Below are 23,897 nucleotides of genomic sequence, written 5' to 3'. Positions count from 1 at the left end.
TTTCATTTGTGTCTTCTATCACTGTGAATGCTCCTGCTTCCACCAGGCACACACACCATCAGTCGTCAGTGCACGCTTCCACCAGGCACACATGCCACCAGCAGTCAGTGCACCCTTCCACCAGGCACACCCACCACCAGCCGTCAGTGCACGCTTCCACCAGGCACACACACCACCATCCATCAGTGCACACTTCCACCAGGCACACACACCACCAGCCGTCAGTGCACGCTTCCAGCAGGCACACACACCACCAGCTGTCAGTGCACGCTTCCAGCAGGCACACACACCACCCGCCATCAGTGCACGCTTCCACCAGGCATACACCCCACCAGCCGTCATTGCACGCTTCCACCAGGCACACACACCACCAGCCGTCCGTGCATGCTTCCAACAGGCGCACACACCACCAGCCATCCGTGCACGCTTCCACCAGGCACACACACCACCAGCCGTCATAGCACACTTCCACCAGGCACACACACCACCCGCCATCAGTGCACGCTTCCACCAGGCACACACCCCACCAGCCGTCATTGCACGCTTCCACCAGGCACACACACCACCAGCCGTCCGTGCACGCTTCCAACAGGCGCACACACCACCAGCCATCCGTGCACGCTTCCACCAGGCACACACACCACCAGCCGTCAGTGCACGCTTCCACCAGGCACACACACCACCAGCCATCAGTGCATGCTTCCACCAGGCACACACACCGCCAGCCATCAGTGCAAGCTTCCACCAGACACACACACCACCAGCCGTCCGTGCATGCTTCCACCAGGCACAGACACCACCAGCCATCCGTGCACGCTTCCACCAGGCACACACATCACCAGCCGTCAGTGCACGCTTTCACCAGGGACACACACCACCAGCCACACACACCACCAGCCATCAGTGCAGCAGGCAGGCTCTTCTCAGAGTTTTTGGTAAATATGTGTTCGATGCCTGGGAGGGAGTGGGTCGAGTTTTCTTAAACAATGCTGAGTATGCAGGTGCAGTGCATGAACTCCTGTGTGAGTGAGTCATGCTGCCTGGGGCTCACTCACTCGACACTTGTAAATTGCGCCGGCACCAGGCTTTTTCTCATTTGCAAAGTTTGGCGCATGCGCACTGCTAGGCAGCCCCCACACTCCCGGGAATGACTGCTTCCTACAACCAGAATGGAAACCATATTCAGAGCAATGAAACCAAGTTCATTTGATGCAAAGAACTGTTGACAGAAACCTTGTCCAGCTTTGTAGAACTGGCAACTTAAACAAAACAGCAACAAAAAACAAACAAGCATTGGCATAGCCAATAGGACTTGCTTTTTGATATAAGTATTTAGTTATGCAGCAGAATATCCTTGGTGCAACAACACCAACTGTTGTATGGCTAAACACTTATAAGGTCCCAAATGCGAGACCTATTGGCTATGCCAATTCTAGTTTTTCCATGTTGTTTTTCCTTTTTAATTTCATTATGCTTGCTAAGAAGGAGTAGTGTTTTGAAATAATTATTTAAGGTTCTTAGATAAGTACATTGTTTAATTTGCTTAAAGATTGGTCTTACGCAGTCTATTAGGACATTATTCGCCTTTTTTAGATGTATACCACATTCTAGTTAACATATGGTTTTCTTTTAAATACAGCATCCAGAACTACTGCCCAGAGTGAACCACAAAGAGAAAGGAGGTAGGTTAATTCAATTTGAGTCCTTGTGATATTTTACTTTTTGCATTTTTGAACTGAATACTACCTTGGCTCATGTGATTTGAAATAAAGCATTTTTGCTTTCAGAACTTATTTCGGAGAGGGTGCCCTTCAGATTTTAGTGCCTGCTTTCTGTGTGCATGAAAATAAGGAACTATGTTGGTGATCCTGTACCAGACAATACTATTAAATATCAGTTTTCTTTTAAGGCCATTTTGCAGCAAATCATTAAGCTCATTTCTGATAAAGTAAAGCAAATACTCATGTGTAAACATAATTTATCCCGGCACAAAATATCAAGTCATTGTCTCGCCCTTGCAAGTTTTTTTTAAGTACTTTCGAATCGAATAAATATTTATCTTATAAAGCGTTTCTACAGTGGAAAGGTTTACTGGCACAGGACTATTGTTTTGGTGTTGTACATGTTTTCAGTTTTTGCTTTCTAATCGCAGTGAGTTGGAAACCTTATTTCTCAGAGATTTTGGCCAGAAACGGGCCTATAAAGGATGTTCGTTATGCATCCTCAATAGATCGACTTCAGTTACACTACATTTTATGTGATGTAGTGATATAATGTACACACACATACATGATGGTTGCAGTGGCGTAGCAGCGGTACCAAAGGATCTCTGACAAGTAAGAAAAACAACAATTGACAATCCTAGTAGATCTGGCATTGGTTGCCAGCATTTAGGATTTGTCAATGCTTTTTTTGTTTTGTCAAGGTTTTTGTGAAACGTTATTTTTGACGAGCCGCCAGGCCATCTCCAATATAAGAAAATAGTAGTCCAAGTATTTTTTAGTATCCAAAATGGCTTTCTTCCGCACTAACATAGGGTGTAGTTTAAGAAAGACAAGAAAGATGGCATCTCCATAACAGACCTCCTTATTGGCTGTCTGAAAGCACGGTGCCTGGGATCCACTGATGGGAGTACACCATGAGCCTCTGTCCTCTGTTTATCCAGGTGTGTAACTGCTCATGGGAATCCTGTAACAGTGAAACATGAAAGAGTTGCTGGACATTGCTCTTTCTTGATCATTGAATATGTCCTGCCCCCCATCTCACCATGTAGAGTGGCAGATGGGACCAGCAGGCATGCTGTTAGGCATCTCTCCATTGATCCCACTATAGCAGAGGTCTTCAAATTTTCGTAGGTTGAGCCCCACCATCTAAACCTTTGTACACGTCGAATGCCCCTCCCCCTACCCCCCAATCACCACCATCTGTCAAAGACGTTCTGGAAGCTGCTACTCTGCATAATTGATGGCCATTCCCTCCTGCAGAGTCCAGGTCATATAGGGCAAATCATAATAAATAAAGTAAGAGTGTTTAGTAAACTGAAGTTTTTGTAGTGCCTGTCCTTATTATAAAGTTCAAAAGAAAAGTCTCAGAGAAAAAATGTGCAAAAAAATTACATTGGTGTTTTATTTTTCAAATAAAGCACAACATTCAGGATAGATTCGTAAAAACACTCCCAAAACAAAATTGAGGGGTGTGCCTGTTTTCTCCACAGAGACAGTCAGTGTGTGGATGGATTCTTGCTTCTGCCATCCTTCAGTTGTGCTCCACTTCCAGTCTTGAGCGGTACCTAGAAACGGGAGTGCTCACATAATTTTGTAATATATTTTTTGCAGTAGTTTATATAGCACGAACATGACCCAAAGGTATTGGAGCACTTTACAAGAGCATGTTTTACATTATACAAGCACACATTCATTTTTTGTAAGCACATGGAGATTAAGTGATTTGCCCAAAATCACAGGATGTTGAGCAGACTCCAAGAATTGAACGTGGTTCCCCAGCTGCAAAGTCATCAGCTCTGGCTGTTGCACCACATCCTTGCCCCTAGACAAGATATCAGAAAAAGGGGTTCCACAAACCATGCTTTTTGACACATTTGAAAAATCTGTGATTATGTTGAATATGGCTAGTTGTTGCCATTCCAGTAGGAGGCCATCCACAGTTTTCCAAGAAGGCCTAGGGGACATTTACATCATACACGCGTGATATAAGTGATTCAAGAGGACATGTACATTTTTATTCTCTAGCAGCATCAAGAGTCAATTTGTTAGGGTAGTTGGCTTATAAAGATCGCCTTCCAAAGCTTCAGAAATAGCTGCACAAGAAAGTATTTAAATCTGGTCTACAAAAGAAGTGAGGACAGATTGTAGGCATACATCACAATATTGGTTATATTATGCTTGTGGACTCAGCTCTAGGGATTGGCACACGTTAAACAAGCACCATCGACTTTAATCACGGTCAAATTCATTTTTCGTAAGTCACTGGTAAATTAAATGATTTTGCCAAGTATCAAATGATGTTGAGCCAATGCCTGAACTCAAACCCGGGTCCCCAGAACCAAAGTCAGCACCTATGGCATTAATGCCACATCCTCTCCTCCTTGAAACATCCACTGTTCCCACTAGTATTGGGCTGCAGAGGAAAGGAGGGAGGCTTTAAAAAACATAAAGCAAAAAGATCTTCACTCTTACCTGCCAGATAACGGAATCTTCAGGAAGGATACAACCATTGTAAATGCCTTGCAGTGAAAGACAGTAGCTGCGAGGTTTCAAACCAGGATGCCATCTTGGAAGTGTTGAAGTTCACTCTGCGGGATGTCGAACCATGACCTTGAGAAACACCCCTCTCGATCATTTGCAAATGCCCCTCCACAGCTCTAAAATAGAATTGTTTTGCCTTCCACTATCAGCTTTATCACCAAATCCAAGGTACCAGCATGGGGAGCACCTTTGCTCCCAGTCTAGCCTGCCTCTATATGGCCAATTTTGAAGACAAATATATCCTAGAGGAGAACAACCCCTACAGAAACAACATTTTGATGTCGACGCTGCATTGACAACATCCTCCTCTTCTACAGGGGGTGACGAAGAACAATGCACAACATTCTGTGGGTGGATGAGATCCCTTTTTAAGATTTTCCAGTACCAAATCACAAAAGAGCATTCCTTTCTTAGACCTCTTGATCTCCCTAGACAACGGTTCCCTATACACAACTAACTATAGAAAACCCACGGACAGAAACAGTCTCCTCGTTTATGGGAGCCACCATCCAAAAGCACTGAGGAACAACCTGCCTGTTGGCCAGTTCCTGCGACTTCGCAAGAATTGTGACACCTTGATCGAGTTTGAGAAACAATCCGAAATTCTATCTTAACAACCTGCTAGGGCGTCATTACCCGAAATAAATAATATGCCAGGCACACAAACGGGCCCAGGAATAACCATAGGGAGGCTCTACTCGCAGTAAAGGATAGACCCAAATCCGAGGCAATTGCATGTGTGACCACGTTCACGCCCAGTTCCAACAAGATCCAGAAAGTGATAAGGAAACACTGGGGCATCCTTGAAACGGGCACATTTACCCCTGGGCCACCTCCACTGTTTGCATTTAAACACACCCAGAATCTGAAGGACCTCTTGGTCCACACACGTCCAAAAACATCCCCTGCCACACAACCGACCCTCTGGGCTCTACCACCGGTGGAAGGACATTTCCCCTGTGGGTCCTGCTCTGTGTGTCCACTTACCTCAGCCTCAAAACAGATGGATCTTTGTCTGGCTAGACCTTGTCATCAGAGGAGGCACACAACTGCAACACAAAAAATGGTATCTATACCATCACGTGCCCTTGCGGTAAGAGATACGTGGGTATGACCACAAGATCAGTCAAGATTAGAATAGGGAGCGCAGAAGCACCATTCGGTGCAGAAAAACCAACACCAAATTACTAAGCCATTTCTCTGAAAATAATAACAACCCAGAGAGTATAAAAAGGTCAATTATTGAATCCAATCCCAAATGGACCAACAGTACATTATTTAGGCAGGAACAACGCTGGGCCCACAGATTGAAGAGCAATACAGAGAGGTTAAACAATGAGATACCCTGGGTGGAATTAATGACTTTCTCTTTGCAAATTATATCTTGTTGAACTTGGTTATTTTGAAATGCAAAGCATCACACCTGAAGAGCCTATCGCAAACATTCAGCAAAGCATGCATGTCATTTAGTCCGCTATCTTGGGTCTGCTCCTAACAATTAACATGTAACAAAAAACTTCCCGTCTTTATCTTGTGCCCTCCCTGCTCTAACTTGTGCCCATCATGGCCACCAAAGCCATGTTGTTGACAAACTGTTACCACATCAACAGCCTCGCCAAACTAACAGAACATAGTAGCCATACCAAAGCACAAACTAATATGCACAACTTTGCACCAAAGCCATATAATTAGTCACCTTTTGCTACCCCACTAGTACGTCTTTTTGCCACAGTGTTACATCACAGAATCATCAAAAAAGCTAGCTAAAACAACCCACTAACACATGCACAATGCAGCTCTGCATCAAATGATGCTGTAGCTGGTCAATAAAATGCTGCTTATCGTTAGACGGATCAAAAAACACAATCCTACTGCACACGCACCCTTACACATACTACACCTTTTCAAACTAGTACAGCTAGCAGACAGATCTCCCATTCACTGAAACACAATGACTACAGACCACCATGACTGGTCAATGAAACATACTATACAAATCAATGAAAGGGTGTTCTTAAGATTGCTCATAAATAGTTTTCAGTATTCTCTCTAGCTAGGTTCATTTACTTGTCCCTTTATGCTCCACATGATCAATAATTCGAGGCACTGGAGAATGGGCAGAAGCGGCAGCATTTTCGTATAAGTTCTCAAAGACATTTTCTATTTTAGAATTTTTTATGAATACCATGAAAGACCTCATCACTCCAGGTATAATTTATGTGTTAAAGCCTAAGGAATAATGCTGAGTACTGCATATTGTTACCTTCTTCTGATTTCCAATCCTTTGTCTGACATTTTATCTTACCATCAGTGTAGTTACCTAGTAGCCAATTACTGGCAACAATTCAGGTTTTCCCTGAATTGATTTAGTGTTGAGGAGAAAATTGTGAATTATTAGCAAGACGCTACTGAGCCCTATAATGTAGGATTAAATGTGTTGTGTATTCACAGGCTTGCAGACATAAAAAAAACAAAAGGAAAGTCCCATAAATATTTGGCTCCTTTAGCATTGGTCTTCGACCACAACTGTGGAGCTAAAAAAGCAGCAGTTTTGTGTAATAAATGTATGATTTGGGTTGGAGCCCATTGTTTCCCAGTGAAGAAGCAGGGGTGGACCATTGGAAATTGGTTAGATACCAGGAAGCTGTAGGTAAACACAAATATTTGCAATAAAACTTCACTTACTACATTTATACACCATATATGTTCCAAAAAAGTTCTGTGTCGGTCTGTAAATATGATGTTTAAAAACAGAGGGAGAGTTTGGCAACGTAGTATTTTTCCTTTGGAAAAAATGTAATATATAAACAGGCTGATTTTCCACTGGCTGAAAACTAGCTGACTTAGGCATTTTTTTCAAATAAGGTGTGTATAGTTTGGAATTTCTTAAACTCATGCATCTGTTTCCAATATTGTAGCTAACCCATGTGCAATAGACATAAGACTTTCACAAATAGCAGACTGGCGACCCACACCACTGGGCCTAGTGTTTACTCCCGCGACAGACTGCTCCCATTCTCCCCGCAGCCCCAGCGATCCTCATCCCCTCGAGACCATAGTCGAGCAGACGGGCGACCCACACCACTGGGCCTAGTGTTTACTCCCGCGACAGACTGCTCCCATTCTCCCCGCAGCCCCCGCGATCCTCATCCCCTCGAGACCATAGTCGAGCAGACGGGCGACCCACACCACTGGGCCTAGTGTTTACTCCCGCGACAGACTGCTCCCATTCTCCCCGCAGCCCCCGCGATCCTCATCCCCTCGAGACCATAGTCGCTGCCCACCACCCGCCCCCGGCCAACCATAGACACACACCCCCGCCCTCCCCTCCTCTTGTTTCTGGAAGAAGTTTCTTCCCATAGTTACTAGCTTAGTTCCAGTCGGCAGTTTGGATACCGACTCACCCATCACAGGCTAATAGCCGACTGCATTATAAGGGGTCGTCTATGCAAACACAAGGGAGATGTCCACACTACCTCCCCACCATCACTCAACCCACGGGACACGTAGTGGTATGCCATGATACCCCACACTAAGCTAATATATCAGCCGTTCGTGAGCAAAGATGTGTAACCCCTTCTAGTAGAATGGAACTCACATGGTAACGATGAATTATGATTGTAGAAACGATGTGCTCACCTTACATGTACAAGCTGACCTATGATGACTGTTGCCCCACATGGGGATTTGAAATGTAAAACCCTAATAAAAAGATTTAAACAAAAAAAAAAGACTTTCACAAATAGCTTTGTGAATTGCCCTAATTGACATTATTATAGAAGGGGCTATGCATAAATGTTACAAAGTGACTAAACTAATTGATTATGAAGTGCCATGTCATTTACACGAGAGTTTTAGTAATCGTGTACACAAGTCAGTAATGCTAATGGAATTGGATACCGTTAAAATCCAGACTTGGTTTTACCTGGAGATGTTTATGGATTTGCTGTTGCCTGCACGTCTAGCGAGATCTCATATCTACATTGACATTGTGCAATCAACTTTACTTTAAACTGTGGTAGACTGCATTGCTTCACCTTATTAACACAGCATTTGTCATCGCGTCTCCCATTTATTAACACTCATTCATCACGTTTCCCATTTAGGTGTTAATCTAACAGAAACCATCAACAAGGACTCCTCCCAGCTCCACCGTCCCAGCAATAGTCCCCCCTTTTCTATCACACACGATCTTGAATCATTCCCTCCGCTCTCTCAGCATAGCTCATTTGTTAATTTCTAACTGAACACAGTTGAATGAATGAAATGAAAATGAATGAAATGAATGAAATGAAAATGAAATAAATAAATTTGTTAAGCGCGGTTGCTGCCCAGGGGCGTCCAAGCGCTGAGGTGAGACAGAGACATAACAGAGCACAGGAGTTAGAGCTCGGAGGATTTGGCAAATAATAGTGTCTTCAGCTTTTTCCGGAATGAGAGCAGGTCTGGGTTGGAACGGAGTGAGAGGGGAAGGGTATTCCAAAGCTTAGCGGTGTTCAGCGAGAACAGCCTACCCCTAGACCTGACTCTCTTCACTCTGGGAACAACTGCCAGGAAAGCCTCAGTGGAGCGAAGGTTCCTGTTTGGGTGGTAGGGGCTGACAAGGTTGTTGTTGATTCCGGGTCCCGTCTTCCAAAAGGCCCGGTGCGCAATACACAGCGCCTTAAATGCCACTCTGTGCTTCACTGGCAGCCAGTGAAGGCTTTTCAGTCCCGTTCTAGCTGACTGGGTTCGTGGAATCTGCAGCAGGGTGCGTGCGGCGCAGTTTTGCACCACCTGCAGCTTCCGGAGAGTCATCTCAGGAGCCCCTACGTATAGGGCATTATTTGAGTCCAGGCGGGACTGGATGAGGCCTTGTACTGCTACCTTCCTGGCTTCTAGAGGCAGAAGTGGGAGGACTTTCCTCACGGTTCTAAGTATGCCAAAGCATGTGGCGGACAGCTTGGTGGCCTGGGTGGAGAAGGAGAGCTTCTTGTCCAGCCACACTCCTACGCTCTTTACACTTTCCTTGGGAGTGGGGGGAGCGCCCAGAACTCGGGTCCACAGGGAAGTGAAAGGTACTGGCGAGGCTGGGCCTAGAAGCATGAGCTCTGTTTTTTCTCCGTTCAACTTGAGGGAGGAGTTGGTCATCCACTCCTTAACGTCCTCTAGGCATTTCAGCAGACCTCCCGGGGATTGCCTGATGTTCTCTTGGGCCAGTGAAACCACTAACTGAGTGTCGTCGGCGTACGACACGATTTTAATGCCGTACGGTTCGACGATCCCAGCCAGTGGTTTCATGTAGACATTAAATAGTACAGGGCTCAAAGAAGAGCCCTGTGGTACTCCGCAACTTAGAGGTTTGCTGGTTGACACTGTGTCACCGTCGAAGATCTGAAAAGATCTATCGGACAGGAAAGAGTCGAACCACCTTAAAGCGTCGCCTGAGACTCCGATGTCCTGGAGACGGTTCAGCAGGGTGGCATAGCTGACCGTGTCGAAGGCGGCGCTTAGATCAAGGAGGATCACTGCCACTGATCCTCCCTGATCCAGAACCCTTCGAGATTCTTCGGTGACCGCTAATAAGGCGGTTTCAGTGCCGTGCTTCGGTCTGAAGCCTGTCTGAGACGTATCCAATAGGGAGTGGTTTTCAATGAACTGGACCAGCTGGACATTTATGTATTTCTCCAGCACCTTGCTAACCCAAGGGAGGAGTGAGATGGGGCGGTAATTGGAGTGGTCATCGGGGTCCAGATTGGATTTCTTCAACAGCGCCCGCACCATGGCATGCTTCCACGCTGTGGGGACTGAACATGCGGATATAGACGCGTTTAGAAGCTCCAAGATTACAGGCAGGGTGGCTTCGTGTGCCTGCATCAGAGCTTCTGGTGGGGCTGGATCACGTGGGGAGCCCGACTTGACTTGGCGTGCTACTTTGCCAAGAGTATCAAGGTCCAGAGGGAGGAAGTGCTCAAGGGTTGGCTGGTCTGGGGAGGGCGGGGTTCTCGAAGGGGGCAGATTAGTTGTCTCCGGAGTTGTGACTGCTGTTGGAAAGGTGGAGTAGATTTTCAGAACTTTATTGTGGAAGAATTCCGCAAGCTCATTGCATTGGTCCTGAGTTTTGATTGGAGGGGGGGCAGTAGTGATACTGGTACAATGTTTTATTATTTGGAAAATTTCCTTGGGCTTCGATTTGGCCTCCAGGATTTTGTCAGAGTAGTAGGTAGCCTGGGCCGTCCTAACCCCTTGTCTGTAAGCTTTGATCGCCTCTTTGTAGGATGCCTTTTTAGCTGGGAGAAAGTCTAGTCGCCAGGCTCTCTCTCGTTGCCTACAACGGCGTTTTAGCTCTCTTAGAGAGTCAGAAAACCAGGGTGCTGATTTCTGCATTCTTTTAGAGGAGGATCTACGGAGAGGGAGGATCGTATCTTAACGAGTTCGTGATCCAGCCTACATAGTTTCCGTTTGCCACATTGGGGTCTGGGCAGGGGGGCGGACGGGTGGAGTCCAGGTTGTGCATCCAGGATTGCAAGGGAAGTCTTGTCCAGTTCCTCCTAGTTGTAACCTGGGGGGGTAACTGAGGGGCTTTGTAGGTAACCCAGGTAAACGAAATCAGAAAGTGGTCCGACCATGGGAGGGGGGATAGGATAGTCAACAATCAGATCGCTGCAATTGCTAAAAATAGGGTCGAGCAAATTGCCCTTCTCATGGGTCGGGGCTGTAACCAGCTGGGACAGTTGAAGAGCTCCAAGGTCGTCTATTAGCTCCTTGGCAGTGTGGTCTGAAGGGGAGTTAAAATGGAGATTAAGGTCCCCTAAGACTGTGTGATTAGCAGAGGATAGAATTATTTTCGCTATAATCTCTGGGAGCGACCTATGGAACAATTTTGCTGGCTCAGGGGGGCGATAGATCAAAGTGCCGGAGAATGAGCTATTCGCGTTGAACTCTATGCAGAATTCTACACTCTCGTATTCAGGGATGATTTCTGCTGTGGTACGACAACGGTACTGGCCCTTTAATATGATCGCCAGACCTTCGCCTCTCCCTTCCGGTCTATCCAATCTAAAGATATGGTAGCCGGTGGGTAAGGCTGAGACTATGTCTGGATCGGATTGAGTAGTGAGCCAAGTCTCTGTTAAAAAAATCGCATCTGGCTTGCGCTCTTCGAGCAGCATGGCAATTTGTGTGCTATGCTTAGGCAGTGATCGGCAGTTTAGCGCATACATGCAATATTTCTGTGCCGAGGGCCACGAGGAGATGTTGCGAAAAGAGTGTTTGCAGTCCGCACAGCGCGGGGGGAGGTCCGTAGGTGCGTAGATGTGGGTGCGCTGGACAGTGGCTCTGCTTCCTATGCTGTATAAGGCTGCCGAGCTGTAAGTCCTGCCCTGGAGAGCGGGGGAACCAGGGTTTGTGGCCCCTGGTCCCGTCTGGTCGCGGACGGGCTTGCCTTTGGCGCGCCTTCGGCGCGCAATCGGCGCGCCCGCTGCGCTCGTCCGCTGCGCTTCCTACAAAGGAACATGATGTTCGAGGCATATGGGCTGCAGATGGTACATTATGAATAGATCGCCATCTGGTGTTGGGCTCGGATGATTGCACTTTGTTTTTCTCTTGGAGAGTCTTTTGTCTCTTGGTGACTCCTCCCTTGGTTGGTAGTGCGCATGGGCATCGGCTCCATCCTTAGATTGTTTTTTTCCGCCATCGGGTTTGGATGAAGATCGAGACGCTCCAGATCAACTTCGCAAGAAAGTGATTTTCGGCGCGTATTCCCTTTCCAATTCGACGGTATTGTTATTCGAACGCGTTCATTTCCATTCCGACGTGTTACAAATTCAAAATAGAAGAGAAAAACTTGGAACTACGTCGAAGAACAGGAGGCCTTTCTCGACGCAGTCAAGCCCGGAGTCCATGGAAAGGACTCCATTCAAAAAATGTCCAACGTGTGGTGCTAAGTTCCCACACAAGGACCTACACGAGGTGTGCAACCTCTGTCTATCGCCTGAACACGAATCCAGGGACTGCGAAGCCTGCGCAGCATTCTCCTCCAAGCTAACGATTAGAAATCGTCGAGCTCGAAGACACGAGGTTTCCAGAATGCAGGCGGAAGCGATCCCGGAGCTGTTCGGAGACGAACAAATCGAGGAAGAAGAGGACCAGTCGGGGTCGGAAGGGACCAGTCGGAGGCTGAAGAACTCATTGAGCAACAAACCGTGAGTGACGACGTCCCCTTACCGAAAAACCGACCCCGTGCGGTAACGACCCCGCCCTCGGGCCCGGTCAAACCGCTGAAAAAAGTTTCCGACGCCCCGCCTTCGGGCCCGGCAACGAAACCGAAACTGAAACCGAAACACTCGGACTCCCACCATGTCGGATCCGAGAAAAGGGCGACATCGACTTCGGCACCGAGGCTACATACAAAGGACAGCTCGGGATCGAAACATTCCATGTCGAAACATAAATATGACTTATCGCCCAAGAGACACTCGATACCAAGAAAATCGGAATCGAGCAAACATTCGGTTTCGAAAACAACAAGATCTGACGATCGAAAACAAAAGCACCTCTCGGAACCAGGACCCTCGGTACCGATTCAGGAGCAACAGACAGATCCCAAACAAAAGATCTTGTTTATTGATCCACAAACTGGGAAAGTGGTCACGAAGAAGAGAAAGAGTGAACAGTCAGAAGATAAACCTCTTCCTTCAAAAAAGAGAACAATGGGGACGAATATAACTCCTCCTGCTTCTCCTCGTCCTAGACTAACACCCTCTTCTCCTATTCCTCACAATAGGCCAAATATTCCTACACCTTCCACACCAAAACCAGCTACACCTCAGTCGGATGTAGACAGTGATCTGGGGGAGGGAGAACCTCAAGGGGATGACGAAACTATCCCAGATGAGGAGGATCCATGGGAAAATTATGATGTAGGGTCAGATGAAGACAACGACCCAGAGCTATATCCCTCAAAGCCTTCACCACCTGATGATAACACAGGTTTTGTGCAGCTCATTAATAGGGCAGCGAAATACCATAAGGTAGATATACATACAGAACCTCAAATAGAGGATTTCTTGTTAGAGACTCTACCTAATGCACAGAGAACATCAGGTACTCTCCCTATGTTGAAGGGTCTTCTTACTCACACAGATGAGATATTCGAAAACCCAGTGAGAGCCAGGGTGTTAAACCCAAGAATTGATAAAAAATACAAAGCGGCTCCAAAGGACCCAATATTTATTAGAGGGCATGTACCGCTAGACTTGCTGGTGGTCTCAAACGCTCGTAAGAGAGCAAACTCGTTATCTACAGGAGAGGCTCCTCCACCAGATAAAGAGTCAAAGTTAATAGATGCATCAGGTAAAAGAGTAGCATCACAGGCAGCGAATAGCTGGCGTATAGCCAATACACAAGCACTACTCGCACGTTATGACAGGGCACATTACGATGAGCTAGAAAAACTTCTTACACATCTCCCAAAGGAACATCAGAAGAAGGCAGACCAATTAATACAGGAAGGTAAAATAATAACAAATACTTCCATTAAGTGTGCATTAGACGCAGCAGACACTGCAGCAAGGTCTATTAACACTAGTGTCATGCTAAGAAGGCACGCATGGCTTAGAATCTCAGGATTCAAACAAGAGGTACAAACAGCCCTACTGAACAAACCATTTGATCAGAAGACATTGTTTGGTTCAAGCACAGACGAGACATTAGAGAAAATGAAGAAAGATACGGAAACGGCTAAGTCAATGGGAGCATTGCAACAGCCAACACACAGAGGTTCCTTTCGTAGATCCACCTATAGAGGGGGCTCAAAGAATACAGGAACAAATCCGCAATCCACATCTTTCACACCTACATCACCCAGAGGTAATTCAAGAGGCAGTTACAGAGGTAACAACAATAAAGGAAGAGGCCGCGGAAATAATAATAACCGCAACGCCTCAACACCAAAACAGTGACTTCATAGAACTCCCCCCAGACCACATAACACCGGTCGGGGGACGTCTATCACAGTTCCTACCTGTCTGGGAAAACATCACGTCAGACAAGTGGGTGAGACAAATTATCCAACATGGTTATTGCCTAGAACTCACAGATACCCCGCCAAACATCCCCTCCAAACAGCGTCCAATGAGTCAGGATCATCTGACATTGTTAAGAGAAGAAGTGCTAGCACTTCTACAAAAGCATGCAATAGAGAAGGTCCCAAAAGATCAACAGGGCACAGGAGTATACTCTCTCTACTTCCTGATCCCCAAAAAGGACGGGTCCCTAAGACCAATATTAGACCTCAGACCTCTCAATGCTTACATAAATTCGGAGCACTTCCACATGGTCACGCTCCAACAAGTACTCCCTTTACTGAAGAAAGGGGACTTTCTTTCTACACTGGATCTAAAAGACGCTTACTTTCATATCCCAATTCACAAAGCCCACAGAAAATACCTAAGGTTTGTGTTAGAAGGACAACACTATCAGTTCAAAGTCCTTCCATTCGGTGTCACAACAGCACCGAGAGTTTTCACAAAATGCCTAGCTGTGGTGGCAGCACACCTAAGAAGACAACAAATACATGTCTTCCCATACTTGGACGATTGGCTAATAAAGGCCAAGTCAAAGGAAGAATGTCTTCACAACACACAGAAGACAATTCAATTGCTGCACCACCTAGGGTTCACGGTGAACTACAAAAAATCACACCTGCAACCAAACCAGATTCAGCAATACCTGGGGGCTACAGTAGACACAGAAAAGGCAATAGCATACCCCAACCCAATCAGAGTACAGACAATGGTCGGGTTAATACAAAGATTTCAACCACAACACTCACTACCAGCACGAGTGTTTATGCAACTATTAGGCATGATGTCCTCCTGCATACTGCTAATACCACATGCCAGACTACAAATGCGCCCACTACAAGAGTGTCTAGCGACACAGTGGAATCAGGCTCAAGGGCAGATTACAGATCTGGTGTTGGTAGACGACCGGACGTATCGCTCTCTGAAGTGGTGGAACACAGAAAACATTTCCAAGGGACGGTCGTTCCTAGAGCCAATTCCACAAGTAATAATAACAGCGGACGCATCGCTCTCCGGATGGGGAGCGCATATGGACAGATACACAGTACAGGGGAAGTGGAGTGTGCAGCAAAAGAAACTGCACATCAACTACCTAGAGCTATTAGCAATATTTCTAGCACTAAAAGCCTTCCAAATGCAAATAACAGGCAAAGCAGTCCTGATCAGAACAGACAACATGACTGCAATGTATTATATTCAAAAACAGGGGGGGACACACTCTCTCCAACTGTCCAGACTAGCACAGGACATATGGAGATGGGCCATTCCTCAAAAGATCTACCTGTTAGCGGAACACCTACCAGGAGTTCAAAACCAAATAGCAGACATCCTAAGCAGACAGTCAGAACAAGTGCACGAATGGGAGCTGCACGACCAAATACTACAGCCATTCTTCCAAAAATGGGGGCAACCAGAGATAGATCTGTTTGCCAATCATCAGAACGCAAAATGCAAAGAATTCGCATCCAGGTACCCACACCAAAGGTCCCAGGGCAATGCACTGTGGATAAATTGGTCCAACAGATTTGCGTACACGTTCCCTCCTCTACCACTAATTCCATTACTGGTTCGGAAACTGCAGCAACATTCAATGACAATGATACTAGTGGCACCCACATGGGCAAGACAGCCGTGGTTCACCACGCTGCTACAACTCTCACAAGTACCACATCAAAAGCTAAGGTTATTACCCATGCATCTTACACAGAACCATGGAGAAATAATGCACCCAGATCCCAAACAACTGAACCTAGCGATCTGGCTCCTGAAGTCATAGAGTTTGGGTATTTAGATTTACCACCAGAATGCATGGAAATCATTAAACAAGCAAGACGTCCTACCACCAGAGCATGCTATGCAGCAAAATGGAAGAGGTTTGCTATACACTGTAACAGTAAGCACATCAACCCTCTGGACGCATCTACTAAACAAATCATTTGCTATTTGTTACACTTACAGCAATGTAACCTAGCATATACCTCTATCAGAGTTCATCTAGCAGCCATAGCAGCATACCTACAAAACAGACATCTGTCATTGTTCAAAGTACCAGCAATTAAAGCTTTCATGGAAGGACTCAAAAGAGTCATTCCACCAAGAAGACCACCTTCCCCAGTCTGGAATCTCAACATAGTGCTTACCAGACTAATGGGGCCACCATTTGAACCTATGCATAGGTGTGAAATACAATTCCTCACGTGGAAGGTAGCCTTCCTCATAGCTATCACGTCACTTAGAAGAGTAAGTGAACTGCAGGCTTTTACGATTCAAGAACCATTTATGCAGCTACACCAAAATAAAGTGGTTCTTAGAACAAACCCAAAAGTCTTACCGAAGGTTATTTCAGCATTCCACATCAATCAGTCAGTGGAATTACCGGTTTTCTTTCCAAAACCACAAACAGTAGCTGAAAGAGCCCTACATACACTGGATGTTAGAAGGGCCATATTGTACTACATAGAAAGAACACAAACTTTCAGAAAGACAAAACAGCTATTTGTTGCGTTTTCTCCCACACATAAAGGCAATCCCATCTCCAAAGCGGGCATTGCCAGATGGATTGTAAAATGCATTCAAATATGCTACTTAAAGGCAAAGAGAACATTAACTGTTCCTCCTAGAGCTCACTCTACACGTAAACTAGGAGCATCTATGGCATTTCTGGGAAACATTCCACTAGATGACCTATGCAAAGCGGCTACCTGGGTTACACCGCACACCTTCACAAAACACTATTGTGTAGATGTGCACATAACACAACAAGCTAGAGTGGGACAAGCATTATTAAAAACATTGTTTCAGACAGTTGCAACAGACACGGGCGACCACCGCTAGGGAGAGAACTGCTATATAGTCTATTCATAATGTACCATCTGCAGCCCATATGCCTCGAACGGAATATGCTACTTACCAGTATGCATCTGTTCTTGGCATAGAGGGCTGCAGAGTGGTACATGCCCTCCCAGCCTCCCCGGAAACCTGTGTCTGTTCCAACATTATCTTATTTAGATACACTTACATGGGCACTCTTATCTGTATTCTACTATACTACTCCATCTAACCCTACTATGGCAAAACAATCTAAGGATGGAGCCGATGCCCATGCGCACTACCAACCAAGGGAGGAGTCACCAAGAGACAAAAGACTCTCCAAGAGAAAAACAAAGTGCAATCATCCGAGCCCAACACCAGATGGCGATCTATTCATAATGTACCACTCTGCAGCCCTCTATGCCAAGAACAGATGCATACTGGTAAGTAGCATATTCCTTATGTAGGAGGGATGGGGCGTCACAAGGGGCGTGGCCAACAGAGGTGGGCGTGTCTCGTGGCGCGTCTCGCCCTCGAGAATGGCGACCAAGATGTGGCTAAGCGTTGCAGCGTAAGACCCACTGTTCAGAGGTAGAATAAGTGCAAGTAAGTGATTTTAAAAAGGCAAAGTATCACAACAAAGTTTTTAAAAGAGCTATCTCACTCCCGGCTTTCCGCCTCAGGAGTCTCTCGTTGATGTCAGTGTCGCGCCTTACAGCTGCGCGCACTATTTATACCAAGGCGAGGGGGCGTGGCCAACAGAGGTGGGCGTGTCTCGTGGCGTGTCTCGCCCTCGAGAATGGCGACCAAGATGTGGCTAAGCGTTGCAGCGTAAGACCCGCTGTTCAGAGGTAGAATAAGTGCAAGTAAGTGATTTTAAAAAGGCAAAGTATCACAACAAAGTTTTTAAAAGAGCTATCTCACTCCCGGCTTTCCGCCTCAGGAGTCTCTCGTTGATGTCAGTGTCGCGCCTTACAGCTGCGCGCACTATTTATACCAAGGCGAGGGGGCGTGGCCAACAGAGGTGGGCGTGTCTCGTGGCGTGTCTCGCCCTCGAGAATGGCGACCAAGATGTGGCTAAGCGTTGCAGCGTAAGACCCGCTGTTCAGAGGTAGAATAAGTGCAAGTAAGTGATTTTAAAAAGGCAAAGTATCACAACAAAGTTTTTAAAAGAGCTATCTCACTCCCGGCTTTCCGCCTCAGGAGTCTCTCGTTGATGTCAGTGTCGCGCCTTACAGCTGCGCGCACTATTTATACCAAGGCGAGGGGGCGTGGCCAACAGAGGTGGGCGTGTCTCGTGGCGCGTCTCGCCCTCGAGAATGGCGACCAAGATGTGGCTAAGCGTTGCAGCGCAAGACCCGCTCCATTCTCCGTTCTCCATTATGCCCCAAATAGAGTAGCACTATGAAAATTCCACTGCATACATAGCATTTGATCATCTTGTTTGTGGGAGACCTGTTAATATTTTACTACATGAACCATTGCTTATTTGAGGTATAGTAATTGTTCAAACCTTTCATATGAAGGTTTTTGGTGACCACCTTCCTTGTTTAGAGCATTGACTGAACTGTGTCCTTGTCCTGCAGGCGCCCAGAGATTACCATTGTCGCAGCCGAACCCCTTGGACCCGCGTGGTTTCCCAGTGGCAGCCATGGGGCTTCGGGAAGCCTAGCGTACCCTCCTCCTGCCTCACAGTGGAGAAATGAACCTGGGCCAGTGGAGGTGAGTAAATAGATGAGAAAGCTCCTGTGTAACAGAAAGAAACCATGTAATCTATTGGACAAGAGGAGGTTCATCAATATGATCTGTCCGACTTTGTATCCAAAGAGAGAGACTGCATTATTTTAATTGACTGGAGCAGTAGCTATCATACATTGATTCGCTAAAATGGTGGTAGAATTAACCATCATTACGTTATTATGGAAAAGGAAAAACAGTTTAATTCAAAAGTACTAGTCTTCTCTGTCAATACTTACATGCTAGAAACAATACACCTGTCTTGGGTACCTATGGCGTTGACCACTCTCACACAACTCTTCATCTGTTACTTTAAGTCCTGCATCATCTGTAATGCCTTTAAACTGGGTCTGGTTATTGGCATTATCACATAACCCAACTTCTTCTGACATCTGACCATTTTAATATCTTACCTAGAACACACTGTGAGTCTGTGAACATTGGTAACCTTAACAAGAGGCATTTTAGGAGTGCAGGGTTAAAGTGGTTTACATTTTATTTTAATTCTTGCACCTTGTTAAGTGGTCTCATTGAACAAGATATGTATGTGGTGTTAATAGAAAATGCTGGTTGCTGTAGCACCTTTGTAAAATACAACATTGCGGAAAAGAAACATGAGAGTTGTGGCATAACATGTTTTGGCTGCTTCAAAGAGGAGGCGCAAATTAAATTTGACCTTTTAGTTTCCGCTGAATGATAACCTAATCCTGCTATACATGATTTTACTTGTTTGACAGCACAGTGGTCTTGCTACGCATTTCTGAAGCTTCCAGAGGGACTGACACCATAAACACCATGCACTCTTCTCCACTGGCAAAAATAGCTCATGAAGGTTACCCTTGATCTGGAGTACTGACGAGAACTGGCTTGCACCACTAGGGAAAGTTAAAGAGAAATCACAGGATGCTGCACTCCTGGAGTAGAGATTTGGCTCCCTTTTAATCCTACCACATGGAGAAAATGTAGAAAAAAGAGCACCATGTGGACTTATCAACCTATACTTGGTCTCAGCAGGGAAAGCCATTTTGAAATAAGGTTTCCCCCCACTCAGTGCATTGAAGCACATATCCACAAAGTGAAAAGAAGATGGTGATTGACCTTGTAATTTAGGACACCCTGCTTATTTAAATTTCAGGCAATATTCTCCCCCTCAAGATTGGTGATCCCCACGGGAGGTGTTCAATTGAGCATAAGGGAGAAAAATAATTAAACATTAATAGCTTGATGGGGCAAACCATTGCATAGAAATTTCTACACTTATTCACACAATTATCTTCACTCAAAGTCCTCAGTGCTTATCAGAGTACTTGAAGCTGGTTAAGGATTTTTAACCAGTTTTGAATTTGTGTCACATTCCTAAGAGCTTTTTTTTTCTTTTTTTTTTTCCTAAGAGCGGCATAGAGAGGAATATTGTGATGTGCAAATTTGTTCTTTTTTATGTATTCTGGATCTCTGGCCTTCTGAGGAATGTGATCATCCAGAGCGCATCAAAGATGTGGTGTTTGTCTGCCAAGTAGTTCATATTTTTAAAGGAAGGCTATGCAGATCATGCCTTCAGATTTGCATTCAATGTTGGTTATTATGACAAAGCAAATAAATTTGTTTTAATTGAGGTGGCTCGATTTTCTTTGATTTGTGATGAGGAAGGGAGTGATGTGCAGAAAAGATTTTTTGAGGTTTGCCAGGGTGTCGAATAGGAAACAGTTTAACAGGTCATTGGTAGTTCTTGTATGAGACGGGATGATGGCCTCTCCAGTGCAGCATCATTTGCTAGGAGGCCGTACATGTTTGATTCTGGAAAGGAGGCTTTATTGCAGATGCGCAATTGGGATATTTTTCATGCGACTCTAACGGTTTAAGTCTGTTTTATTATTTCGGGAGGAAACAACTATGCAAACAACCACTATCATTAGAGACCTTACCAGGAGGACCAGCTGTGCTCAGCAACTCTGTAGATGCAGTGGAACCAACAGAACCCCAACCGACTCCCCCTTCTCTCCCCTCCGTGCTCACCTTGGGATAGTGTATACCTGACAAGCCTCTCCTCTCCAACCCCTCCTTCTAGTCCTAATGTACGCTTTCTGTCATGAAAGTACCACTTTCCATGCCTGTCGACCACGAAAGTCGTAAGTATCTAGGACTGTCCAGCTCATTAAATTCCAAGGAGGGGAGCGGTATGAACAGCCTGCATGTGTCCTGGAACTCAGCAAAATGGGATATCATATCCATGGTCCGTTTCTTCATGCCCTAGATATGTTGGACCTGAAAATAGCAATGGCATTCTTGTTCCGGAAGGCCATAGTCCTTGCTTAGGCACTCAAAGAGAAGTCCCTTAACATCGAAGAGATGGCCCACCAACTTTCAGCCTGAGCTCTTTCACGCATCAAACGCTACTGCCTGGAGACCTAAAGAGAACTTTGGGTTCCCTACTATAGGCATGAGAGGGAAGGGTATCCACCCCCTCCGAGTGGCCACAGAGTCCAAAACTGCCCATATGGCCCAGGTGACTGGCAAGGAGTAAAGCTGCTTGGCAGCCAGGGACCCTTGCACAGGTGATCGCCTGCTATTGTGCTCGGTCCATGAAGCACCAATGCTTCTCGCATTCCGGATGGTTACACTCTACCAAGAAGCATAGTTGCACCGCCTGGTAATAATGGGTACGGTTGGGAACACCTATTCCCCCCTTGTTAGCCAGGCAGTATGTTTGGTTTTGCTGGATATGCGGGCGTCGCCCCCCACCCTGAGGAAAAAGTTGAACAGTGCTTGAAGAGATTTAAGAACTTCCGCTGGTGGTGTCATAGGGAAGGCTTCTATTAGGAAAAGTGAGTCATTTTCAGAGCAGCTATTTTCCCATCCCAGGAGAGGGAGTAGTGCCACCACTGGGCCAAGTCCGCCCTGATCTGGGCTAGCATGTAGCAGTAATATATAGCAATGGTGTCCGCGATAGTCAGGGCGATCCATATCCCCTGATAAGATATTGGGAAGTCGGTCCACGGTAGGGAGTGCCAGGGCCCCACAAGACTGAGTTTGCGCCATAGCAAACGGTTTAGGGCCCTGTGACTTCAAGAGGTTGACACGGAAGCCCGACGCTTTTCCGAATATCTGAAGCTTAGTCTGAAAAGGGGGCAGAGAGTGTAGCCTGTCGTCACGCTACATCACGTCGTCCACATACAAACTGATAACATGGTCTTATCCCCCGAATCACATACCTGTGATCCGCTTATCATCATGGACTCATTGGGCCATGGGCTCCATGTACAGTGCGAACAACAGAGGAGATAGCAGACACCCCTGCCTTGGGTTCCTGAAAATAAGGAAGGTGGACGAGAGCGTTCCACAGCAGCTTTGAGGTTGCCATTTCTGCTTAAGACCCAGGAACAGAACTTATTCCCGAAGCAAAAGTGGCTCATGGATGCGTCTAGGTATGGTGAGTGCACCCATTGAACGCCTTCTCAGCAACAATAGACGCGAGTATGATCTCACAACATGACCTTTTTGGCTTTGTCAATGAGCTGTAGAATCCATTTAGTATTATCCCCATACTGTCTGTGAGTGATAAAGCCCGACTGGTAAGAGTCTATCGGCCCTATAATGTAGGGGTTAAGTCACACTACTAGAATGCCTGAAATTCGTTTAACATCAACATTAATAAGTCAAAGAGAGCGGTGCGAGCTACAGCAACTCAAATCCTTGCCAGGCTTTGGGATCACTGATCTTGAGGACTCCAGCATGGAAGTGGGTGAGGTGCCCGAGTCAACAAATAAGTCAAAGAGCCTAGCAAGTAGTGCAGCAAGATCTTGGCAAAAAGTACTGTAAAAAAGGGCAGTGGAGCCGGCAGTGGCCAGGGATTTTAGCAACTTCAAACGTGCTTTTGCAGAGACGACCTTTTCTGTTCTTATAGTTTTCTCAAAGGAATTTGCCTATTGTGGGGTGAGCCATGGTGTTTGGGCCCCCTGAAGATATGCCAGCATGTCAATCGCGCTTAAGTCTTGAGCCTCGTAAAGAACCTTATAAAATCCCCAAAAGGCATTCTCTATTGGTCTGTCTCCCGTGACTGTCTCCCCGGCCATATTCAAGAGTTTGCTAACCTGTTCAGCCTGACTCTTGGCTGAGGGCTTATGAGCCAGGACTCTGCCGCTTTTGTTGCCTCCGACATAGAATGTGTGTCGCAGACAGAGAAGGGCATATTCTGATCTATTTGTATCTATTCCACAAACCTCAGCTCAGGCAGCCTTAAGCTGCCACCAAACTCTTGGTGGACCGGTTCTTTTATGAATGGCCTCTAACACAGACTAGAGACTCCAATGTCCTCCCTCCTGTCCATTCACTACTTACTTTTAGCAGCAGCGATGGCGATAAACTCCTCCTGCACTACTGCTTTAAGCATCTCCCAAAGAGTAGAGACAGTCTAGCTTGTGTCGTTGAACCTCAAAGTCTAAAATAGCATGCTGCACTTTGTCAACTATGTCTGGGCAATGTAATAAAGAATCGCAATGCCTCCATACCCCGGAGGTCAAACGCCGATGATCAACTTGTAGGGTAAAGTTCGGGAGGGGCTAACCCCATAGGGCCCTAGGTTTAGTGTTTGTGGTTTTAACCATAATGTGTACAGCAGGAGTAATATGTATAATTTCTGGTTTGAGGATGGGTGACCCTCCATAGGTTTGTGAGCCCCACCTCCCACAACCACTCCACTCCCCCCTCCCTCCAGTCCCCATCCCTCTCTTCCCTAGAGATGGGCCCTGCTTGACTATGGTATTGCTCCGGGTGATCAAGAGCATTATCCATTACTAAGTTCAAGTCCCAACCCCCACCATCAGGATGGCCTGTCAAGTGACCGTATTGTGCCCCGCAGCGCGTTTTTCCAAAATTGCTCCTGATTTTCGTTAGGTGTGTAAACTGAGACGATGAAGAAGAACCCACCTACATGCACACAGAACACTAACAGTTCTGCCTCTTAAATCGGCTGTTTTGTCCATAACTTCAATCAATGCCAATAACAGGACAGGAGGTGAAGCTC

General features: G+C 46.2%; 1 protein-coding gene across 5 annotated transcripts in view; it reads left to right on the top strand.

Annotated features, from left to right (window-relative positions):
- SH3D19 (SH3 domain containing 19) overlaps positions 1–23,897 on the top strand; it is a 571,044-nt gene that overhangs the window by 303,716 nt on the left and 243,431 nt on the right. For all 5 annotated transcript variants that reach the window (XM_086962289.1, XM_086962292.1, XM_086962290.1 and 2 more), the window contains exons 4-5: positions 1,640–1,682; positions 18,727–18,862. In XM_086962289.1, coding sequence (XP_086818415.1) covers positions 1,640–1,682; positions 18,727–18,862 — 179 coding nt within the window. The remainder of the gene's footprint in view (positions 1–1,639; positions 1,683–18,726; positions 18,863–23,897) is intronic.

Source organism: Lissotriton vulgaris, chromosome 3_1, assembly GCF_964263255.1.
Source record: "Lissotriton vulgaris chromosome 3_1, aLisVul1.2, whole genome shotgun sequence".
Classification (NCBI taxonomy): Eukaryota; Metazoa; Chordata; class Amphibia; order Caudata; family Salamandridae; genus Lissotriton; species Lissotriton vulgaris.
The sequence above is the reverse complement of the archived record's forward strand: the minus strand, read 5'-3'. Positions and strand labels throughout refer to the sequence as shown.